The 23,181-nt window shown below is 27.5% G+C and overlaps 3 protein-coding genes and 1 non-coding gene across 4 annotated transcripts; 1 reads left to right on the top strand and 3 right to left on the bottom strand.

Annotated features, from left to right (window-relative positions):
• Positions 1 to 3,435: 3,435 nt before the first annotated feature.
• LOC110602036 lies at positions 3,436 to 4,850 on the bottom strand. Its single transcript, XM_021739462.2, has 2 exons — positions 3,931 to 4,850; positions 3,436 to 3,841 (listed from the first exon to the last, which is right to left on the bottom strand). The coding sequence occupies exons 1-2, from the start codon at positions 4,774 to 4,776 to the stop codon at positions 3,728 to 3,730; spliced, it is 960 nt and encodes a 319-aa protein (XP_021595154.2). The 5' UTR covers positions 4,777 to 4,850; the 3' UTR covers positions 3,436 to 3,727.
• A 2,983-nt stretch (positions 4,851 to 7,833) lies between these two features.
• On the bottom strand, positions 7,834 to 9,383 carry LOC110602687. The gene is made up of 2 exons (XM_021740264.2): positions 9,261 to 9,383; positions 7,834 to 8,426 (listed from the first exon to the last, which is right to left on the bottom strand). Exon 2 carries the CDS (start codon positions 8,402 to 8,404, stop codon positions 7,886 to 7,888), a length of 519 nt encoding a protein of 172 aa, XP_021595956.1. The 5' UTR covers positions 8,405 to 8,426; positions 9,261 to 9,383; the 3' UTR covers positions 7,834 to 7,885.
• Positions 9,384 to 13,327: 3,944 nt separating this feature from the next.
• On the top strand, positions 13,328 to 13,426 carry LOC122722024. The gene has a single exon (XR_006348875.1). It is a non-coding gene; the product is annotated as a small nucleolar RNA snoR1 (small nucleolar RNA).
• A 423-nt stretch (positions 13,427 to 13,849) lies between these two features.
• Positions 13,850 to 18,031, bottom strand: LOC110600929 (cinnamoyl-CoA reductase-like SNL6). The gene is made up of 5 exons (XM_021737865.2): positions 17,584 to 18,031; positions 16,535 to 16,716; positions 14,947 to 15,141; positions 14,684 to 14,837; positions 13,850 to 14,256 (listed from the first exon to the last, which is right to left on the bottom strand). Exons 1-5 carry the CDS (start codon positions 17,849 to 17,851, stop codon positions 13,958 to 13,960), a joined length of 1,098 nt encoding a protein of 365 aa, XP_021593557.1. The 5' UTR covers positions 17,852 to 18,031; the 3' UTR covers positions 13,850 to 13,957.
• Between the last annotated feature and the right edge of the window lie 5,150 nt (positions 18,032 to 23,181).

Genomic DNA, 23,181 nt, shown 5'->3' with positions numbered 1-23,181 from the left:
AGATCGTCCGACAATGTATTTATAGATGATATCTAATTTAATTTAGGTAAAAAAGTTTGCTGATAAAATTATAGGGAGGGACTATTTTATTGACAGAAATAAACGATAAAAGTATTTTAATAGATATGAGAAAAGGTAGAGACTATTTAATTGGCGGAAAAAAAAAAATAAAAACGTTTTAATATATATGAAAAAAGATAAGAACATTTTAATAAATTTTAAAAAATATAAGAACTAACTTGTTAATAATAATAATATTTAAGGACTAATTTATTTGAGGGCAAAATTAAATTTTAAAAACTTTCTTAATATTTTTTTATTTATTTTTAATGAAAAAAGGAACGAAATAATTATTTTGTTGATAGAGAAAAAAAATAAGCACGTTTTAATAAATTTTTGAAAATACACTTGTTAATAATAATAATACTCAAAAATTAAATTATAAATCTTCTTTAATTAAATTAATGGAGCCTAGCCTCATATCATAAATTGTTGTAATTAGTGCCTTATAATTATTTTTTTATTTTAATAATATTTCTTTTGAAACGTTATATTATGAGCACCAATCATTGCGAAGAATAATGTGTATGACTTTTTATTATGATATTTATTTATTGTAAAAATATATATAATAATATAAATGTTTGATAAATTTCTAATGTTATTAATTTTAAATTTAAGAGATTTTAATGATTTATTATTATAATAATAATTTATTGAATTTAAATAAATTTTAGCATTTAAAAAAATCAATTATAAATCATGTAAATATAGGATATCTTTTGATTTTATAACTTAATTTAAATTTTAAAGTAGATAATAATTTTATTATAAAATTTAATTTACAATTTATTTAAATTCAAAAGTGGATGATATTTTTAATTGAATTTAAATTTTAAAATATGAAATAATTTTATTATTTAAATTAATTAAAAATTTTTAAAAATTGAATTTTGAAATATATATAAATATTTAAAAAATAAATTTCTATAATGGAAGTAATAGAACATAATAATCGCGTTAATTCTAAATTGTCACTCTAATATAGAATCATATGTTAAGGGTCAGTCTAACAATATGATACCCTTAGAAATAAGATTAGGATACCGCTTCACTAATACTCGTCCTCTCTTTAAGAGATTGAGCGTTTTGTAAAAAATTACCATTATTAAAATATATCTAATAAATCTCCATTATACATGTAATCGAGAAATCTCTTATTAGTACTAAGGTTTCAAAAGATTTAATAATTAATTATATCTTGTAATATTACAGAAATTAAAGTATGCATTTTTATAAATCTATTTTAAACTCAAAACAATTTATTACGGTTTGTCATTCTATCAGTTTATTAACTTAGAGTATTAGAGTGATTACTCATAGGTTTTAACTACCTCAATATTTTTATTTCGCAATTGACCAATTATAATTTAGTTTTATTTTCAATTCCATAAAAAAAATTAAAATAACACATTTTTAAATATTTTGAAAACATATAACGTTGTTAATATAAAATTATGAGATAATAAGAATTATATTTTAAATTAAATATTAAATAATACTAAAACATATAAAACTATTATATAATATATTATTCTTTTAATTCTTTTACAATTATATTTAAATTTTTAACTTAGTAAATGAATATTTGTGTTTTGACTTATACATAAATAATAAAAAAATCAAAATTTTAAGATGGGATTATTAAAATAAATTTTAATTTTAATTACATTTAATTAGTAGATAACATTTCCAATTTAAAAATAATAAAATTTCTACATTAAAAAAAAAACTTATTAAGTTTATTATGTAAGAAATTATTCATTTTACTTCTCAATTAATTTTTATAAATTTAAATAAAATTTATAAATATTAGGATTATGTTATGCTCTTTATTAAAAATAAATTACAATATTATATGATTTACTAAATATAATAATAAATTTATTTAATTTTTTTAAAAATGACATCCAAATATTAAATAATTAAGATAAAAATCAAAATATCTAAGTTTAAATTTTAAAATTTTATTATTATATAAAATTTTCAGTTTTTTTTTTGTTATAATTCAATTTTACAATGCATATATATAAATAAATAAAATTACAATTAAAAAATAGGGTAATTTACGATTTAGTCCCTGGGTATTGCCATTATTAACAAGTCAGTCCCTGTATTTTCAGAAACCTATTAAAACGTCCTTATATAATCAAAACGTTAACAAATCAGTCCTTCCATCCACTATTACCCTCTTTTCCGTTAAAAATAAGATGAAAAGGAGAGAGAATATTTTAAAAATCCTATTTTACCCTTTTCAATCCCTATTAAGCAGAAATGTATGGGTGGGTTTGCCATAACAGTCCGATTACAACCCTAGAAGCAACCTCTCATCATCTCTCAGCAGATAATCCTCCCTTTACTCTCTCACCTCCAATTTTACCCTTTTCAGCATACTCCATCATCTCTCGGCAGACTATCTTCAACATTGATCAAGCACTGAAAGGATCCCACCTCCGTTTCGTTCATAATAGCCGACGATCAAGCACCTAAAGGATTCATTCTATCTTCGCGAGAATGTCTGGCATCAGCAGATCGATGGGAAGCTGGGATGGTGGTTACATGAATGTGAATTGCTGCTGTGGAAAAAGAGCGGGGGTTCGCATATATGAATCTGCTAGTAATCCAAACAAGCTGTATTATTACTGTCGAGATAACAAATGTGGGTCATTTCTTGGGTGGTGCATTCCAACAAATGTGAACTCTCCAACATCAAACAGTATAGGTGAGGGGTTAGAGGTATTCAAGGCCAACTTATCAAGAACGATTGCAGAGATTAAAGAAGAGTTGCTGAAGATTAATGAAGAGACCAAAAAATTACATGTAAAGCTGCAAAAGATTGAAGCTATTTTGAACCAGATGAAGAATTGTATGATAATTATATTGTTACTCTTGATAGTGTTTGCTGTAAAAACACCATAAAAAGTTGTTTAGATGCATTATATAAAGCTGCAGAAGATAGAAGTTATGTTGAACCAGATTGTAGTATGTTCTTTATGTATGAATGAATTCTGTACTATTTATCTAAGTTAGATGAGTGGAATTTTAGCATGTTAGTTTCTTGTAAGTGAATGGTTAAAATGAAGGACCAAACAGTTGTACTGATTCAAAACTGGAGGACCTAATAGTTTCGAAATTTAATATATAAGGACTAAAAAATTATAAACGTTAAAACTTAAAGGACGGAGAAATTTTAAATACTTAAATAGATGGACTTAGAAGTTGTAAAATTAAAAGTAATAGAAGAGTGATGATAATGTTACATTTATCCAATTGTAACTTAATATCAAGTACAAACAAATTTTATAAATGCACAATGAATAAAATTGGAGCTGAGCAAATGAAATTAAAGGCATAACTTCATTAATATGTCCTTTTTGTTCAAATATGTATTACAAAATGAGACTTTACAAAATCAGACTTGATCATTACAATGTCATACATCTATTACTGCCATTTTAATGATCAAGTAAGGCCAATATCTGTAGCACTGTACCAATATCTATGATAAACTCCCAAAAAAGAATCTGTGCACAGATTTACAATATTTCCAAATAGACAAAAAGCTCAATCCAATGCCCCAAAATACATGTTTTCCCAAAATGTACAAATTATATCCCATCAACTAACAACATTCTCAAAAAGTTCATTTGATATTCCAAAGGCTCCTTTAGATAGTTGGTCCACCACTTGATCCCACTTGATTAGTATTAACCCCTCTTGAAGTCCCCGCACCTGATGCAGTAGTGTGTTTTCTCTTCTTTTGACTTGCAGCCATATTTGCCTACAATTAGAGAAATACATAGAAATGTTAAAAAGGTTAAAAAGGTTAAAATAGATTCATTATATGCAAGCAAACAAAGGTATAGTTACCCCAACAGCAGCATATTGACAAGTTCTCTTATTGTGGCCTGTTTGTAAGCACCTAGCACAAGTGACAGTTGCTGTCCTCCTTCCTCTTGCTGGTGGTTCACTCTCATCTCTCTTTCTAGCCTTCCTTGGCCTTCCTGGTTGCCTCCTCAAAGGAGGTGGCAATATTGATGGGTGTTCATTATCAGGTTCAAGCTCAGCTTGAGGAACAGGATGTATGGCACTTGCATAAACTCTTGAATAGCACTGCACAGTGTAATATTCATGGCAAAACTCTTCAATATTGCCCCTAACATATGCAATTGCTCTAGCAGCATGCTTGCATGGTAAACCACTTATATCCCACCATCCACAACTGCATGTCCTTTTAGCTAAACTAATAGCAAACCTACATGGACCCTCATGAACCTCATACTCTTCATTTCTACCAGGGAGCAACTTAAGAAACCTACTGGCAGTAATGATTTTATTCAATACTTTCTTTGTTCTTGGTGTAACTATCCCTTCCCATGTTTGAGCTTTAGCAAATCTTCTATGCAACCTAACCATACATTTCTGCCTAATAGATTCAATAATATTGATAATAGGCAAACCTCTCAATTTCACTATCCATGCATTGAATGATTCGGTCATGTTGTTAGTGTAATTGTCACACTTAGCTTCAGGCCAGAATGCATGTCTAGTCCATTGACTGAATGGTATGTTGATCAACCAGTCATATGGCTTTTGATCTCGCTTGGGCTTCAAATTCTTCATGTGAAGCCAAAACTCATAACAATGAGTACTCTTTGCAGCATTCCAAAAATCATCTCTGAGCATCAGTCCAGGGAACTCTTTCTTGAAATTCATGTATAAATGCCTGCAACAAACTCTATGAGATGCATTGGAAAATATATTTTTGACAGCATCAATGAGTCCCTACAACAAAAAAATAGTTAGTAACTTAAATGAATAGCATATAGTTCAATATGCTAAATTAAAAAAAAAAATTGGATATTAATTCATACCTTTTGCCTATCTGACATAATAGTTAAAGGCCTAGCATCAGTTCCTCCACCAATGCAAGAATAAAGATTCTCTAGGAAAAATGTCCAGCTATCACCACATTCTGCTTCAACTATAGAAAATGCAAGAGGTAGCACACCTCTATTTCCATCCAGTATGACTGCAACTAGGAAAATCCCTCCATATGGACCCTTCAAGTGGCAACCATCTAATCCTATAAAGGGTCTACAACCATTCTCAAACCCAGACTTTATAGCATCAAACATAATCCATATTCTTTGAAAAACAAAAGGATCATCTTCATTAACCCTTGGAGCTGGCTGAATTTTTACAACTGTACCCGAGTTATATGTTTGCAAATAATGGACATATTTCTTAAGTTTTTGGAAACTTTCACAATGCATGCCCATATTCTCATCTCTAGCCTTGCACTTAGCTCTATATAATTGCCACACAGGAACTTCCACACCCCATTTTCCCATCAACTCATGCTGCATGAGTTCATAACTCATGTCAGGGTCTGCCCTCAGCTTTTCCCTAAGTTTTTCTACTATCCACTTAGTGTTTGAATTCAAATTTTCATTTCTTAATGGTCTTATGCATGTGTGCTCATCATGTAGAGTCTTAACCATGAAAGTGACTTGGTCAGACAAAATTGATGCATGAAACCTCCAGGGACATCTTGTACTGGAACACTTAGCTGTTAATCTAGTAGAGTCATTTTTAACTCTTGTAATATCATATCCCCCCTTAATAGCATAATCTCTCATTGCATTCCTCAAAGTTACAATGTCCTTAAAAACTTGGCCCTCTTTAAACAAAATCTCTTCCCCTTCATTGTGTTGGAAGGGATGATCATACATGCCATGATAAGGATCAATATATTTTTTCTTTCTATTATTTGGATCATAAGACTCATTCTCACTATCTTCAACCTCTTTGTCATTGTCACTAGCATAACCTGATAACCCATCTGACTCCTCAGTACTAATCTCATTGTCAAATATAACTTCTTCAGGTAAATCATCTCCAACCTCACTTTCATTGAATGATACATCACTTTCAGAATCAATTTGTGGTGATTCATTGGCCCCTCCCCCTAACTGCCCACTTTCACTAACACTTTCCTGTCTTATCCCTCTACCTCTAGTAAAACTGCTTCTTCCTCCCTTTCCTCTTAATGGCACACTCCTGCCCCTACCTCTTGTGGACACATCCCTATTTAATGGGGGAGTTTTTCTACCTAAGGCATCATCAAGGTTAATATCCTCAACAGTATTACCACCCTCACCAAGGTTACTACCCTCACCAGTATCACTGCTCTCACCAATAATACAAACATCATCATCATCATCGTCATCATCAGACATCTCAGTGTTCAGAGGGACCCCCTTTACGTGTACAGTCAAAGGCAATTTATGACTATGTTTGTACAACTCAAAAGCCAACATTAAATCATCATCATTTTCTACACTCATCCCACTACCAGTAACAAACGAAACAAATGATGCAGCTATGTTAAACAACTTATAAACATCAGACAACAAGGATATGTACGAATACCTTGCAATAGGGACATTATATAAAGAATCGGTTTTGTTTTCATATGTCAACACCATAGTAAATCTCTCTTCCACAGCCATGTTTTCAGACCTGCACACATGAATCACACATTCTTTAATTAGTCAAAATCTCCTGAAAAAAAAAATTAACTAAAACTATCAGTAACAGTAAGTGGTACCCACATGTTTTACTATAATACAAATATTATGATCACACATCCAAAGAAAAAAAAAATAAAAGAAAGCACAAAAAGTTACCTTTCCCCAGTTGTTTGACAGAAACCAACAAAATCGGGACCACAACTTCTCTTCGACAGAACCCAACTTCTCTTCGATAAAAACCAACAAAATCGAGAAGAGAGGATTTAGGGAAGAAGAGGGAAGTTAGAGATTTGAGAAGAGAAGTTATCGACTTGGGAGAAGACAGAAAGTTAGGGATTTAGGAAGAGAGAGGTTATCGATTTGGGAAGAAAAGAGAAATTAGGGATTTCGGAACAGAAGTTTTCATTTTCGGGAGAAGAGAGAGAGAGGATAGGGATTTGAGAAGAGAAATTATCGATTTGGGGAAAAGTTACACTAAGGTTATTTTGGTCTTTTCATCTTATTTTTAACGGAAAAGAGGGTAATAGTGGATGAAAGGACTGATTTGTTAACGTTTTGATTATATAAGGACGTTTTAATAGGTTTCTGAAAATACAGGGACTGACTTGTTAATAATGGCAATATCCAGGGACTAAATCATAAATTACCCTAAAAATATGCAAGACAGATTAGGTAAAACTAGTTTAACTAAAGAAATACTATATAATGATAAATAAGTTTCAATTCAATATCAAAAGTCAAATAAGTTTTTCAAATCACACCTATTAGTTAAAAGCCTTTTTCATTATAGATCTAACATTTCTTTCCCTCCAACTACCTGCTCTTTTTTATACGGAGTAATTGGTCTTAAACTTTATGGTAAATTTAGACCGAATCTAATTTTTGTTATCCACGTCTGATGTAGACTCACGATAACTTTTCAAAAAAAGAATTTCATGATTTTTAAAAATATAACAAGAGTCGAAAGTTTAATTACAAAGTTTAAAATTTTAAAGAGTTAATTTTATATTTTAATTATCTAATTTTTTCTATTATAAATAATATTTTCTTAATCATTTGAATATTTTTCAATGAGTTTTAATAAGATTTTTTTTGCTTTTTAACTTTTCGTTTATTTAAATAATATTAATTAAAATTCTTGATAGAGTTTAATATCGCTTTTTGCTTAATTTTTTAAATTAATTATGGTAAAAATAATTATCAAATGATTTATCGGGTGATTATCAACAATAAATCATAATTAAAATAATAAAAATAATTAAGATATACAATTTAATACAACAATATATTTATTTAATACCAGTAAAAGAAACCCTACCAAAACCCAAATGCCCATCTTCATACAACTCTAACCAAACCTTATCAGCCTCAAACCTTGCACTAACACTATTCATAATTTCCTCTTCTTTACTAAACCCCTTTACAATTTCCCAAATTCCATCTTCTCTCCTTCCCTTTTTCAAATCCCCATCTCTCTCCTCTAATTCAATTATGGCCTCACCTTCACCTTCTGCTTCAGATTTTTTGCTTCTTTTCTTGGATTTTCTTTTAATTGTCTTCTTTTTTCTCTTCTTTTTCAGTCTTCCCAAACACTTCCTTCCCACCATCCATGGAACTTTAACAAAAGCAAATGTTAAGAGATTCAATAGAGCACAAGGGCAGCAACTTAAGGCTACACAGTCTGCTATCAATCCTGCTGTGCATGATCTACAATACTTGCCTGAACACTCGATCAAATCTCCTCCACTTTCATCAATGGTGTATCTGCTGCTCTTTTTTGCTTCTTTACGAGGTGGGTTCTTCTCCATTTTATGTTCTTCAATTTACAACCTGCATGCATAAGGAATCATTATAATCTTAGGACTTGTTTGGTTCAAATGAATTTTTTTGAGAAATTTTAATATTTTAGTATTGTTGAACCTGACAAAAGCAAAAAGAGGTGACTATATACTTTGCTCATTCACATGGGTCTTGTCTTCTATGACTAATTGGGCAGGATAATTTTTTTTAAAATCTTTAGTTTTGGCTAATGTATCATTTCTATCTTTTAATTATCTATATTACTGGCTAATTTCATGATTAAAACTTAATTATTTGTATAATTAAATAAATTAACTATAGTCGAGGGGCAGTAACTCTTTAAACTAGCTAGATTTTTCACTCTTTAAACTAGAATTTTGCAAGAAAAGAAATTCTTGATTTCGAAATTGTGATATGATACATTCAGAACCGTACCAATTTACCCATGGGCCTTTACTGAAATTTTCCTTGCAGATAGAAAAAAAAGGAAAAAAGAAATCATCCCAATTGGTCAAAGGATGTGAGCATATCTAGTTGACCTTAAAGCTCTTAGCATATGTATATGTTCATGAGATCAAGAAGAAAAAAAACTGAGGAGCTAACAATGGAACCCCACAAATGCCAGACGGTAAAGAACGCAGTTATATAACCATTGTGGTTCATCAGAGGTAAGCTAGCTAACTAATGGCTCCACCACTGGCCATGCATGCAAACAGTTCTACAGTAGTGTAAAAAAAGTTGCCTATTTTAAGACAAAACACAAATGTAGAATCCTAGGCATTTCAGAAAACTACATTTGGATTGGCTATATATGTTGTCATGTCTATCATATGATTTGATCAAACAAGGCAAAAGAAAACTCACCTCAGCAGTCGTACTACTGCACTGTAATTCTTGAAAAATCACCGAGTCAGCTTCAACCCAGTTGCTAAAAGTTGAAGAGAAACACAGAAAATCAGTTGCTTGAATCTTGGGTTTTTGATTCTAAGAGAAGATAGAGAGTGTGATGAGTTAAAAGAAAGAAGCTGAAGAAAAAAGAGAAGTAGCTAGCTTGATCTGATCTATAATAGTCTATGTAAATATAAGAGAAGGAATCACTGGTGATGATCAGTCTTATGTTCTCTAGGTATTCTTCATCTTTTATTTTAATGGGTGGTAAACTTTTATTAATTAATATTTATAATAAGAAAATTAAATAAAATAAAAAAAACAATTTATTATTGTCAAAATCTCTGGCAAAAGAAGATAAAATAAAGAGAATCATCAGATGGGGCGTGGTGTGATTTTTTTTTTTTTTTTTTTTGATGAGTTCCAATGACAGCGAATATAGGAAATTGTCTCTCTTCTCTTCATTTCTCCAATTAGCTCTTTTTTCCACTGGTTTGCATGAGTCATGCACGTGAGAGACGGTGAACACGTGCTTACCCACATTCAACTTTGTTTAAACAAATGGAAATTTTTACCGAGGACCAATGTTGTCAGTTGGTAGTTGGGTCCATCTATTAGTTTTTTGAAACTTTCTTTTTAATTTGAATTACATTCTCAAAATTCGAGGTTGATTAGGGTTTTTGATTTGGTTATTTTATTATATACCAAAGTTTGATTTCGTTAATATTGGGAGTTTCTTTTCACATCTCGCCAAAGCTTAACTCTATAAATTTATTTGATAAATCAACATATATAGTATGGGATGATCTCAAATTTTGAAAAAATAAAATTTTATAAGAGTTTTGTGAATTTAAAAAAAATTTAGTCCGTGAGGTGAGTATTTCTCCTTTTATTTCTTTCCTTTTATCTGCTAGTGACGTATAACGAAGTTTTCGTTATTAGATCACGTGTCTCTGCCATACAGATCTGGACGTACGATAATATCAGATTCCTGCTGCATGCGTAATGGCCACTTAATTCTCCTATGGCACGCATGCGAGTGGACCTACCAGTCGGACGGGCCGGCCACTTTTTTTCTTCCGGACTGGGCTGGAAGATGGGGTTAAGGCTGAGTCTAAAGGAGGCCTGATCATCGGGTCAAAAAGGCTGGGTCGACCGGATTGAGGAATCTAGGTGGAGTCCGGTCCTACAGCTGAGCGGGCTGGACCTAACTCTTGCAGGAGACTTAGAAATCTTCAGATTATGGACTGTTTTCATGAGTTTGACCTTAGACCGGAGTGAAAAAATTAAGCGTTCATCAATATATTTTAGTTTATGGGTAGTTAAATATTTTTAAGCTATTCTCTCTTAAAAACAGAGACTCTTAGTTAATTTTTTATTTTGAGATTTATGGTCAATTATTTGTGGTATTTACTCAAAGATTTTATTTGTAATATTAATTAATATATATAATTTTTTTTTAATATTATAGCTACTATTTCAGGTATTTAATTTTTGCTCTCTTAATTAAGCCATCTTTCTTTCAAATTTATATATTGAAAAGACAATAGACTACTGATATAATTATTAAGTTTTATTTGAAAAATATTTTACTAACGGCTAACTTTTTAGAATTAACCTTAATTTTGTAAATTATATTTACATGGTAAGAAATTATCCACCAATAAATAAAATTACCAATGAATTAATAACACATGACGGTTCAATGTATTTTAAATCGGATTTATCAACTGATTTTATGTACATATTTTAAATTTGTTAATATATTGAAAGAAAAATATTTTTTTAAAAAAATATTATTATTAACTGTTAGTAAATTAGCAATTCCTTAGTAAATTCATCACTGGTTTTAAATAATTTTAAAAATAATTATTATGTTAATTAAATAATAAATTTTATTATTTCATCTATTTTGTAATTTTTATCTACTTTACTTTTTTATATGTATTAAAAAAGATATTTTTTTTAATTAATTTTTAAATTATATCAATTTTAAAGACATTAAATTTTATTAAATATCAAAATAAATTTTAAAATTTTTTTAGAAATAAGATAAAATTAAAGATATAGGGTTATAATGGTAAATTTATTTATTAATATAATATAGAAAAAGATAGACAATAATTTACTATAGTCAAAAAATGAAAGATAGATAAAAATTATATAAGATCTAAAATTATCAATGGAACAGATGGAATATTAATATATTTTTTTATTAATTCAGTAAGATTTAAAATTATATTATTATTATAATTAATAAAATTTTAATTTATATCTAATATTCATTAGAAATGTGAGAATATCTGAAAAAAAAGTGTAGATGATAAAATAAAGTGAGAAAAATAGAAAATAAGAGAAAATAGAAATGAGAGAAAAGTAAATGATGTAAAATAAGAGAAAATGATAAAAAAAGAAGATAAAAGGAGAAAAAAAGAAGGAAATGATAAAAAAGAAAAATTATAGAAAAAAAGGAATGATGGGAGAAGAGGAAAAGATGATTAGAAAAATAAAAGAAAAAAAGAAAAAAATGATTATTAAAGAAAATGAATGAAGAGAAAATATAAAAAAAATAAAGATAAAAAGAAAATGATAGGGAGAAACTAATATGAATAAAAATTGCAGAGAAAATGAAGAAAATAAGAGAAGAAAAAATGATGAAAAAAAGTAAATGGAGAAAATAAAAGATAGAAAATTATTGAGGAAAATAAGATAAGAACAAAGAGAATGAGCGACATAAAATAATAGAAAAATTATAAAATAAAAAAGAAATGAAAGAAAGCAAAATAATAAAATGATTAAATAATAGAACGACTGTTATTATATTTTTGAAATGGAAATTTAGCAATGAAGGAAATAAAACTTTTCATATTTATTTAGATATATTTATTATCAGATTAAGTTTGTGAGTGTAATTTTTATTATATTTAAGGACTCAAATTACTATAAACTCACAATTTATTACTAATTTAAAAAAAAATTTAAATTTATTTTCATTAAAAATTATCAACAAATCTGAGTAAAAAATATAAATTAAAAAAAAGTTTAGATAATATTTTATTTTAATATTGGTTAGTAATTTTAACACTTTCTAAATTTAACAATGAATTGAAATTTATTAGTGATTTAGTAACACATTTACTAATGAAATTTAATTCTGTTAATAAAATTCAAACACCAATTATTTTATAAACTTATAAATTATCAATAAATTTTGAAATTCATACGTAATACAAATAGATTTTAAATTTACTGTTAATTTTTTTTTTCAAAAAAGTTTTTTTTAATCAATAAATTTTGAAATTTGTTATAATATTTATAAATATTATTAATGGATTAAAATTCATTCTTAATCCGAAAAATTAATAAAGTACTGCAGCCATAATTAACTTTTTACTTAATTACTTATGTCCAAGTAATGTTTTAATATTAATTTTAAATAAAATTGAACGATGTAACTTATTAAATTAATTTAAGATTATTATTATTATTAAGCGAAGGGCAAATAAGAAACTATATTAGAAAATAATTAAGTTTTGATTTTGTTGATTTGATTACCATTGGAATTAATAATTAAGAAATTAAAGTTGAAAGTTAATTTATGCATTTATCATATATTTTAATTAATTATGAATTTTTTTCAAGTTTAACTATTAATAATTGTCACAAATATGTTTTTTTTTTTTTTGAAATAAATGGGAACTTAAACTCCAATTTTTTTTTTTTTAAATTGTTATATACTTAATAAAAAATTATGAAAAACATGTTGAAATATAACGAAAAAATAGGCTACTTACATCTCTATGATCCAATCCATGGAGTCCAGTGGGCCCAACTTCTGTAAATCAAAAGCCCATAAAGAATTTATAAATTCTGCAATAAACCCTCTTCTTCTCTTCACTGCCCTCCGAAACCCTAACTCGAGCCTAGCCGTTCTCTGCAAATATCATCCGTTTCTTCTTCACCAATGGCGATAATTAATTTCTCTGTTTCTTCTTGATCTTTAGCGATTAGATATTGCTCCTGTGTGCAATTGAAGAATTCAGGGCAAAGATGAAGAGTGCTTTAAATTCTGACACCTCTTGTATGAGTTGAGCTTGATTTTCCAGGCTCTTCCATGAGCACATACAGCAACTCTCTGAGCCCTTTGTGTTGCTCATCATTTTCTCGTAGGTTACGATCGAATTTCTTCTGCTTTTAATTTTATTGTTCTATCATTTCTGTAAAAATATCTGATTTTACTAACAAAATGTATACAAAAATGTGGAATAAATAAGTAGTTAAAATTAAAGATTAAAAATTAAAAATTTTAGAGATAAATTTTAGAGATATAAAATATATTTTTTAAAATTTAAGGATGAATTTAATTATTATGTAAAATTTTTATATATCATTTAAACATTTATTGTGGGTAATTTTTTAAAGGTGTAATTATTAAATTAGTTTATATTTTAAAATATTTTAAAATATTTAATTTTTATAATTTTAAATAAGGTAGATTATTAGCAAAATGCTGGAGGTTACAATTGACTAATTTAAAGTACAAAAATGAACAATTGAATTTTTAAAAAAACTGAAAAGGTTTTTATACCCATATCAAAAAGTGTATGATAAAATGATGTCAAAACAAAAACACCAATAAAACAACACAGCAAGAATTGGTGAGTTCTAAGTTCCTATCTTTCATTATAACAACTGCGAAGTGTTCTTGACATGAGGTTTAACAGCTTCTTATTCGATAACTCGAATCGGGCTAGAAAATTGATGGATTCGTTTCCACAAATTTTCTCTGCAGGCATTCCAATCTTTTTTGCCAATTTGTCTGCTTCCTTCTCTCCATCAATGACATGATCAAAGTAGATGTACCTGCCAAATGCTGTCTTGTTCATAGCCTCCAATAGACAAGCATGTGCTTCTGCTAGTTTCATTACATCAACAGTTGCCAGTAGGCCATCTGCAAACATTTCTCGAGCTCCTGCATTTTCAACATTGCAGCTCAAATTAGCCAAATGGTCAAATGTTTGCCTTGAAGTGGAGTTGGGTTAGTTGCATGGATTTAAATATATAAGATTAGGAAGATAGTTGATTTGAATTTAAGAGAAAAAAAAATATTTATAAAAAGTAGTTAACTTCTAATAAAATTTTTAGAATGAAAAAAGTGAGATATAACAGTATAAAATTTCTCAGAAATTGAGTTGCCGCATATGGCTTTAGAAAAACAAGGTAATGGGTTGTTTCCATTACTGTTACATAACAGCCATTAACGGGAGGGTAAAAAATCTATAAATAAAGGCCTTTACCTAACCTAATATCCTTTATTTAAAACCACCGTTAGAAATTTAAATCCTGAAAATCTCATTTCCATCTAATTGTTTCTGATGGAAATCTGGAAATAATTATACCTTTCAGATATGCAATTGTTGCTGTTGGATTTCGACGGAAAAAGTCTGGTCCTGTAATGAGGCCTGGACAAATTGTGACCAATTTTAAACCTCTCTCCTTAGCTATTCTCCATGCAGCCTTCTCAGCTCTCAGTTTACCAAGTGCATACCAGAGCTGCATAATTTCAGAAAACGGAACAATCTTGCCAAAATTTGCAAAGAAGAGTACAAAGTCTAGCTTAAACCGAGAAAAATGAATTTCCTAACTTGGATTGGAAAGTTACCTTTTTGTCTATACAAAGTGATTCATCACTCCAGGACTCATGGTTAATTACAGGGGAGAGGTCTTGTGTCGAAGCATCTCGCCATAAACAGGCCAGAAGTGAAGATGTCAGAACACAATTCCTCACTGATGGTGTTCTTGAACATGCCATGATGACATTCTCACCGGCCTTGACTTCTACTTCAGCCATGGATTTCTAGTAGAATGAAGAATAATTACACATGAGAGTAATTTAATCATCTGCAGAACAGATTTATGAATTTAATCACGTAGCCTGTAATTCCAGTAAAGAGTCTTGCCTTCTTCGTTTATAAACTCAGATGAAAAGGGGATTCAAACTTCAAACTAGTGTATGATTATGATGCAATTAGCAAAAGTAATTGCAGCCATGATATGTAGTTATATATATTTATAATATAAACAGAAACTATGTTTATATATGCATCCTTATTCTATTGGCTTGTCATTTCATATTATATATTGGCATAGTATCACCGATTCATAGTATAATACTCTCAATACCGACTATATTTATGATAATTCTCATACTCCATAGCTTTATTCCTTTCTGAGCAAGTACATATAACATTAATCAAAAGGTGGTAGTTGGCTTTGGGCATGAAAATGAAACCATTTCATTTAGTGAGATAGCAAAGTAGTTAGTTTCCTAATTGAATCTAATTGAATCTATTTTAAGCAGTTTGTTTTAGGCCTTTTGGGGGTGAAATAACAAATAGGTCAAAGAGAGAATCTTTAGTTAGCTCATGGCTCATTCATGCCTCAACCTCCACAACATGACTTCTTTTCTAAACAAAAATAGCATCAATGGAGCTTGATGGTGAGCCCTAGCTGATCTCATGCATCATGCCAGTACATTGGCTATCATCTCAAGTTTTGCAACAACTACAAATATATATATATATATATATATATATGGGTTTAATATATACTTACACCTCTATATTAATTAAAATTATAACTTATTTTACACTTCAACGTATAAAAATCATAATAATTAAATATAAATTAATCATATTATTAAAAAATTTTAATAAAAGAATTGATTACATATATTGCTAAATGTACTCTAAATTTTGTTGATTGTGTTGTGAATTTTTATAAATTGACAAAGTTGTATGAGAATAGTTTTAGTATCGTATGAAAAATTGAGATTCCAATCAATAAAATTTCTAAGTACAATTAGCAATGAATTGAACTATTTTTTTTTTATTTTTTTTTATTAAGTTATCAAATGATATAGTTAAGTTATATTTAAATTGTTATGATTTATATAAGTTTAGGTATTTAATAGGTTATAATTTTAGTTTAGAGGTTTAATAGATTATAATTTTAATTTAAATATTTAATAAATTAGTCTAAAATAGTGACGGTTGTAAACATGTATTTAACCTTGTATAAATTTGTACAATTTGCTCTTGAGATTCTGCAAATCTGAAAATGACTTTTATTCCATTGAACTAAATCTTATTATAAGAAATGCAAATAAAAGGAACACAATTTGAAAAATAGGCAAGTAAAAGTGATGGAGCAATAAAGCCACTTGTGAAAGGAGAGGGAAAGGAACTCACAGTGTAGCCAGAGAGGCCAGCAGGGTCGGTAAATGCAGAGGTGTGGAAGACGCCACGACACCCTTCAAATGCTTCCAATAAGCTTTCAATTTCAGTTAGTTTTGCCATTACTGCTTTAATGCTGTTGTTGCTTCTACTCATCTCCCCTGAGTCTTCCAACTCCCTCAATTTCTCCATGTCCTCTGCATTTTCAAACTCATTCCCTCAAATCTCTTGAACCCATTTCAAGTTACTAGATTATTATTATTATTATTATTATTATGCTAATTTATTTTAAATTTATTAATGTAAAGTGAAATACTGAATCAGCTTATTTTTTGAGTCAAAGAAATTGGAGAGTTGAAGCCTAGAGTAAAAGGGATCGGAAGGCTGAACCCAGATCTCATGTTCAACAATGATGCAGTTACAAACTGAGTTGAAGCCTAGAGTAAAAGGGATCGGAGGGTTGAACCCAGATCTCATGTTCAACAATGATGCAGTTACAAACTGACTAAACCCATGACAATAGCTATTTAGGAATAGTTAGCCCTAATCTTAACTCTAAATATTACTTTGCCTATCTTTAAAATAATAAGCACTTTAAAAGTTGTTGCTATACTAATCTGAGATGACACATCACACCTTACAATCTGGGAGGAGGGTTTACCGCCTGGATTTAAATTACTCCAAACAGCAGGATTCGGGTACGTTTTGAATATGTTATTATTAGAAATAAAATTTGGGGAAGAACAACAAAATATCCATAATATGACTCCCTTTTTTTAAGAAAATAACTGAATTTAAAAAATATTTTTTTAGCATGAAAAATATTTTTTAATAAATAATTTATTTTTTATTATTTAATTTTAATTTAAAAATAAAATTTATTAATAAATTTATATATACCTATGGAAAATGAGTCTTTTTTTTTTTTTCTAAAAATGAAATGATTTTGTAAATTTTGCAGCATTATTAGGGACCTGTTCCCCAAGGACACGTTACTGTGACTAATGACCAAAACCAATAATGATAATAATAATGAAAGGGAATTAATTCAATTACGAAATCACCTTCAGTGTGGACAATTATTCTGACGGAGTAGCCACGGCGGAGGAGGCGGTTGACGATGGCGAGGCCAAGAAAGGAAACACCACTAGTAACGCAAACAAGTTTCTGACCACAGTGGTCGTCCACATCGAAATCTGAGGACGAAAGACGCGAGCCCTGGAAATCTTCTTGATCTTTCCTACGGCTGAGATCGGCACAGGCAAGCAGCATGCGATTCTTCAACTCTTCCATCTCCATGAGCCGCCTGTCTTCGGACTCTATGAAACCCATTTGGATATTGAGAGAGAAGAGAGCACTATTTCAATGGAGGAGTTGAAGCAAAAGCAAGTGAATGTGACAGGAATTGTAGACTATATATGTACACTCACACATGCCTTATGTGTTTGATATAAGGCTGCTTCAAACGGAAGCTTATGAGCTAATTGTCAATTTGTTGCTTAAAAGCAGCTGACTTTGCATACAAAGAGAAAAGAAGGTGACTACAAGTAGTGGGCATTATAGATGTTTGGTTCCGATTTCGATACGATTCTGGCCGATGACGATGAAAGTTAAAATCAAAATTTTAATTCTTTGATTTTTAAGAATGAGTTTTAAAATTAAATTTTGTTACAATTTTAATTAATTTTAGTATGGTTCTGATTTTTATTTCAATTATATTTTTTACTTTAATTTTAATTTAAATCTTATTTATTGCATATAAAATTATAATAAAGGTATAAATTTTATACCTGATTAAAATAAAATAATTATATAAAAAATATTGCATATAAAATAATATAATATTCTCATTAAGGGTTATTAACATATATCTTTTAAGAGATTTAATATTAATATTAAATTCCATTATTTTAATAGAGGTATAAATTTAAAAGTTGAATTTTTAGTTATCGATTTAATTATTTTATTAACTAATATATTATTTTTATAATTTATTAATAATATTAAATTTTAAACATTATTTTACTAAAATAAGTTATACTTGTTATTTCCATCACAACTAATTATTATTTCTTATTTGAAAAAATTTAATTAAATTGTGCATATATTTTATGAAGCCAAAAAGTTATTTAATTTGTTTTTTTATTTATATTATTTAATTTTTATAATTTTAAATATTTATACCATTCCCCCTTATTTTAAGATAATTATTTTTTTCAATCTAACAGAAAATTTAAAGATTCTGATTAACAAAACATAATGATTTAATAACAATTTATTCGTAAAATTTGTTGAATTTATAGGAAAATAAATATTATATTTATTAAAATAAATATTTATATTAAAACTTATACAAAATTAATTAAAATGTATAAACCACCTAACTTTCTATTTGAAGGACACAATTGACCCAAACCTAATTACAGCTAAAAGTGGAGTTTATCTTAACAATGGAGACTGTTGCCCAACCTTCTCCTCGTCCCTAATTAGCTGCTGGATGTTTTTTCTCATTTATTGCAATTTTTATAATTTTTGTATTGTTTATTTTTTTATTATTTTAAAATTATAGTAATTTTTATTTTTATATTATAATAATATATAAACTTTTATTTTATTTTTAACACAATCTTTTAATAATTATTATTTTTTTAAATAAATATTCAAAATATCTCCAACTACTTTTTTTTTTTTTCAATGGAAATATCTCTAACTACTTATCAGGATTGTTTGAATTCAAAGTGAATAAAATCTTTTAAATTTAGTATACAGTGAATTTAAAATATAAAACTGTAAATCTCTCTTATAAAAATTAAATAGGACTCTACGATATAATTTTAATTCAATCTAATTTTAGTTATTATTATTATTTTTTAAAATTTTATTGGAAAAATTACTTTTTAGTCCCTGAGATTTAACATAATTAACACTTCTGTCCCTCTATTTTGGCGACCCAACACTTAAGTCCCTCACTTTCTCTTCCGTCCAAATTCGTAGTCTTTCCGTCCATTTAAACCGTTTGGTCAAAGAGTCAAAAGTGAGAGATGATAATTTTTTTCAGAAATACCCTTCCCTTAATGTAAAATTCCTATTTTTTTTTTCTCTTTCATGTTTTCTCCAGTTGCAGAAGAAGAAGAAGAAGTTGCAGCAAGGGTAGAAAGAAAAAGAAGAAAAAAGAATAAGAAAATGAAGAAGTTGCAAAAAGGGTAGGAAGAAGAAGAAGAAGAAGAAGAAGAAGAAGTTGCAGCAAGGGTAGAAAGAAAAAGAAGAAAATGAAGAAGTTGCAAAAAGGTAGGAAGAAGAAGAAGAAGAAGAAGAAGTTGCAGAAAAGAGGGTAGGAAGAAGAAGAAGAAGAAAGAAGAAGAAGAAGAAGAAGTTGCAGAAAATGGTAGGAAGAAGAAGAAGAAGAAGAAGAAGTTGCAGCAAGGGTAGAAAGAAAAAGAAGAAAAAAGAAGAAGAAAATGAAGAAGTTGCAAAAAGGTAGGAAGAAGAAGAAGAAGAAGAAGTTGCAGAAAAGAGGGTAGGAAGAAGAAGAAGAAGAAAGAAAAAGAAGAATAAGAAGTTGTAGAAAATGGTAGGAAGAAGAGGAGAAGAAGAAGAGGCATTTGGGTTTGGGTTTAATGAGGGTTAATTTTGTCAATTTACTTGTCCCAAACGGCTATTTTGGACGGAAAGACTACGAATTTAGATAGAAAATAAAGTGAGGGACTTAAGCATCGGGTCACTAAAATAGAGGGACAGAAGTGTTAATTACGTTAAACCTCAGGGACTAAAAAATAATTTTTCCAAATTTTATATTATTATTTCATAAATTCAACATTTATATTATTTTTAGCTTTTTAACTCTATAAATTTTAATTTCAAAAAAAAAACTCTATAAATTTTATATTAAAATTTAGTATAATACTTGATATTGACATTTAAAAAAAAAAATAAATTTATATTATAAAATTATAATTATGTAATACTTATTTGATTATAAAATTTTTATAATGTTTAATCAATAAAAATCTTGTAGTTTGATTTATATATGTAAATAGTTATCAAACATTCATTTATTTTAAAATTTTCCAATTTTATAATTTTTTTTATCAAATTGAGTAATTTTTACAATTATTGATAACTTTATTGATAATATATTATTTATATTTATTTTTTAATAAATTTTATTGATAATAAAATAATTTTTTAATTATCTCAATTTTATTCAATAACATTTCAAAATGGTTGAAAATTCGATTAATAAAATTTTTTAATTCAATTCAAAAACTAAATACATATTATTAATTGTCACCGACAAAAAATTTCTAGTTCTGACACTTTCATTCCTTGTAATGTTTTAAACTCCCCGGAAAATATGAATCAAGCTTCTCCTCCGACCAGCTCAGAATTATATTTTATATTACATAAATTCAGTATAAATTTGCAACCAAATATACATAAAAAATAATTATTTTAATTTAAAAAATAAAAATTATTTTATTAAATATTTAATTAATAATAACACAAATATATATTCCACTCAATAAAAAAACACAAAAATAAAATGAATATTTAAATTATATATTATTTTATAAATTTATTTACTAAAGTGTGATATTGTCACGTAAAGATATTGGCATAGAGCTGGCATGATTCTTGCGTGAGTGATTTAGTTATAAGGTCGAACACGTTTAAGAATTTGTGATAACAAAATACAAATAGGGATGAACAAAATACTCTAAAAATAATTAAGGAAAATAACACGTATTTTTCTTGTTTGGAATAATTTTTTTATTAAAAAATTAAATAAATGGTTTTAAATTAAAAGAATTTTCATTTTAAATAAAATAATAAAAAAAAGAAATCAATAAAATTTAAAAAAATCTTAAATCAAGAGAAGTATTGTTATTGAAAGGATAAATTATTATCTAAATCTATAAATTTTTATAAAATTAATTAATTTATCTTTATTTTAAAATTATTTTATTAAAATCCAATAAATAGAAAATATAAAGGAGCGGGGGAAAAAGCTTGAGCTAGAACGCAGCAGAATGAGATGAGGCGCCCAAGAGGACTCTCACTCTCACGTGTTGAAGGGCAAGTATGCACGGGGCTCACCAACCATAATGTTAGTTGGCCGAAACTACTAGAGTTACATGCTGTCACTTTTCCATTCCTTAATAATACACTCTGCTCTTGTCTGCCCCTGCCACTCTCGCCCATTCCTCTTACTTTTCTTTTTCCAATAACTAATGATTTTTAATTATTATTAAATAATATTATGATAATTTTATATGATTTTCAATTTATTCATAAAGCTAAATTTATTTTTAATTGCATTATTTACTCAAAAGTAATTATTTTTTCATATACTAAAATTTGCAAATTGTTCTTTGGCAGAGAGGCAGGAGGCAATCAAATCAGGAAATTATGCATTAGGGTGCACGCCCTGAGCAGTTAATGCTGGTAAGCAAGTAATTTTTAAATTGATAATATATAAATTTGCATTCTAATTTTATTTAAAAAATAAAAAATATAGAAAATAGAGATTTATTATTTAATTTTTGAATATTATCATTATTAATAAATTAATTTCTATATTTTTAAAAATTTATTAAAACGTTATTATTTATTCTCTGCATCAATGAAATAGCTATTTCGTTTTGTTTTTCATTAAAAATAGATAAAAAATAATGGAGAAAATTTTTAAAATTTAATTTTATCCTCAAATAAAAATTTTTTATTTAATTTTTAAATATTATTATTATTAACAAGTCAATTCCTATATTTTTAAAAATTTATTAAAATATCTTTATATTTTTCATATTTATTAAAATATTCTTATTGTTTATTTTTGTCAATAAAATAGTTTTTATTCTCTTCTTCCTTTTCAAAAAAAAAAATAATAAAAAAAAAAGAAAAAAAAAGAAGGAGAAGAAGAAGAAAAATCGCGTTCTTCTCTTCTTCTTTTCAAATAAGAATAATAAAAAAAAAAATAAAAAAAAAATAAAAAAAAAAGAAAAACTAGAGAAAGATGATGAAAAATCGACGAAGAAGAAGAAATGGAGAAAGAAGAGAAGGATGAATAATTTAATTTTTTATTATATTTTTAACAGTAAAAATAAAAAAAATAAATATTTTATTAATAAAAAAAATTACGTTTTAATAAATTTTTTAAAAATATAAGAACTTATTTATTAATAATGATAATACACATAAATTAAATTATAAATTTTTTTATAAAAAATTTAATATAATTTAATGGATTTTTCATTATAGTTTATTCTAAAATTTATAATTTAATTTTATATTAAAATAATATTTCATAATATAAATATCACATTAACATAATATTTAAAAATTAATTTTATTATTAATATTATAATATTACGATATATTATTTTAATATAAAATAAAATATTAACAACAAAAATATAAAAACACTAACTAATTTTTTATAAAAATAAGAAAAACGATGTCATAAACTAAATTTGAATTAAAGGGTTTAATTAGCAAGGAAATCCGACACCATGCCATTCCATCGCCTCTGAAAGTCAAATGATTACATTGACATTGTCGGCTAGATTTAGACTTACACTCTTATATTACTTCAAATTAACTTATTCAATACTTAATTAAAATTGTAAGTTTAAATTTATAAAAAATCAGAATTAATAAAAAAT

The sequence above is a fragment of the Manihot esculenta genome, chromosome 15 (genome assembly GCF_001659605.2).
Source record: "Manihot esculenta cultivar AM560-2 chromosome 15, M.esculenta_v8, whole genome shotgun sequence".
NCBI classification, from domain to species: Eukaryota; Viridiplantae; Streptophyta; class Magnoliopsida; order Malpighiales; family Euphorbiaceae; genus Manihot; species Manihot esculenta.
Note: the sequence above shows the minus strand (reverse complement) of the source record. Positions and strands in the feature narration are given on the sequence as shown.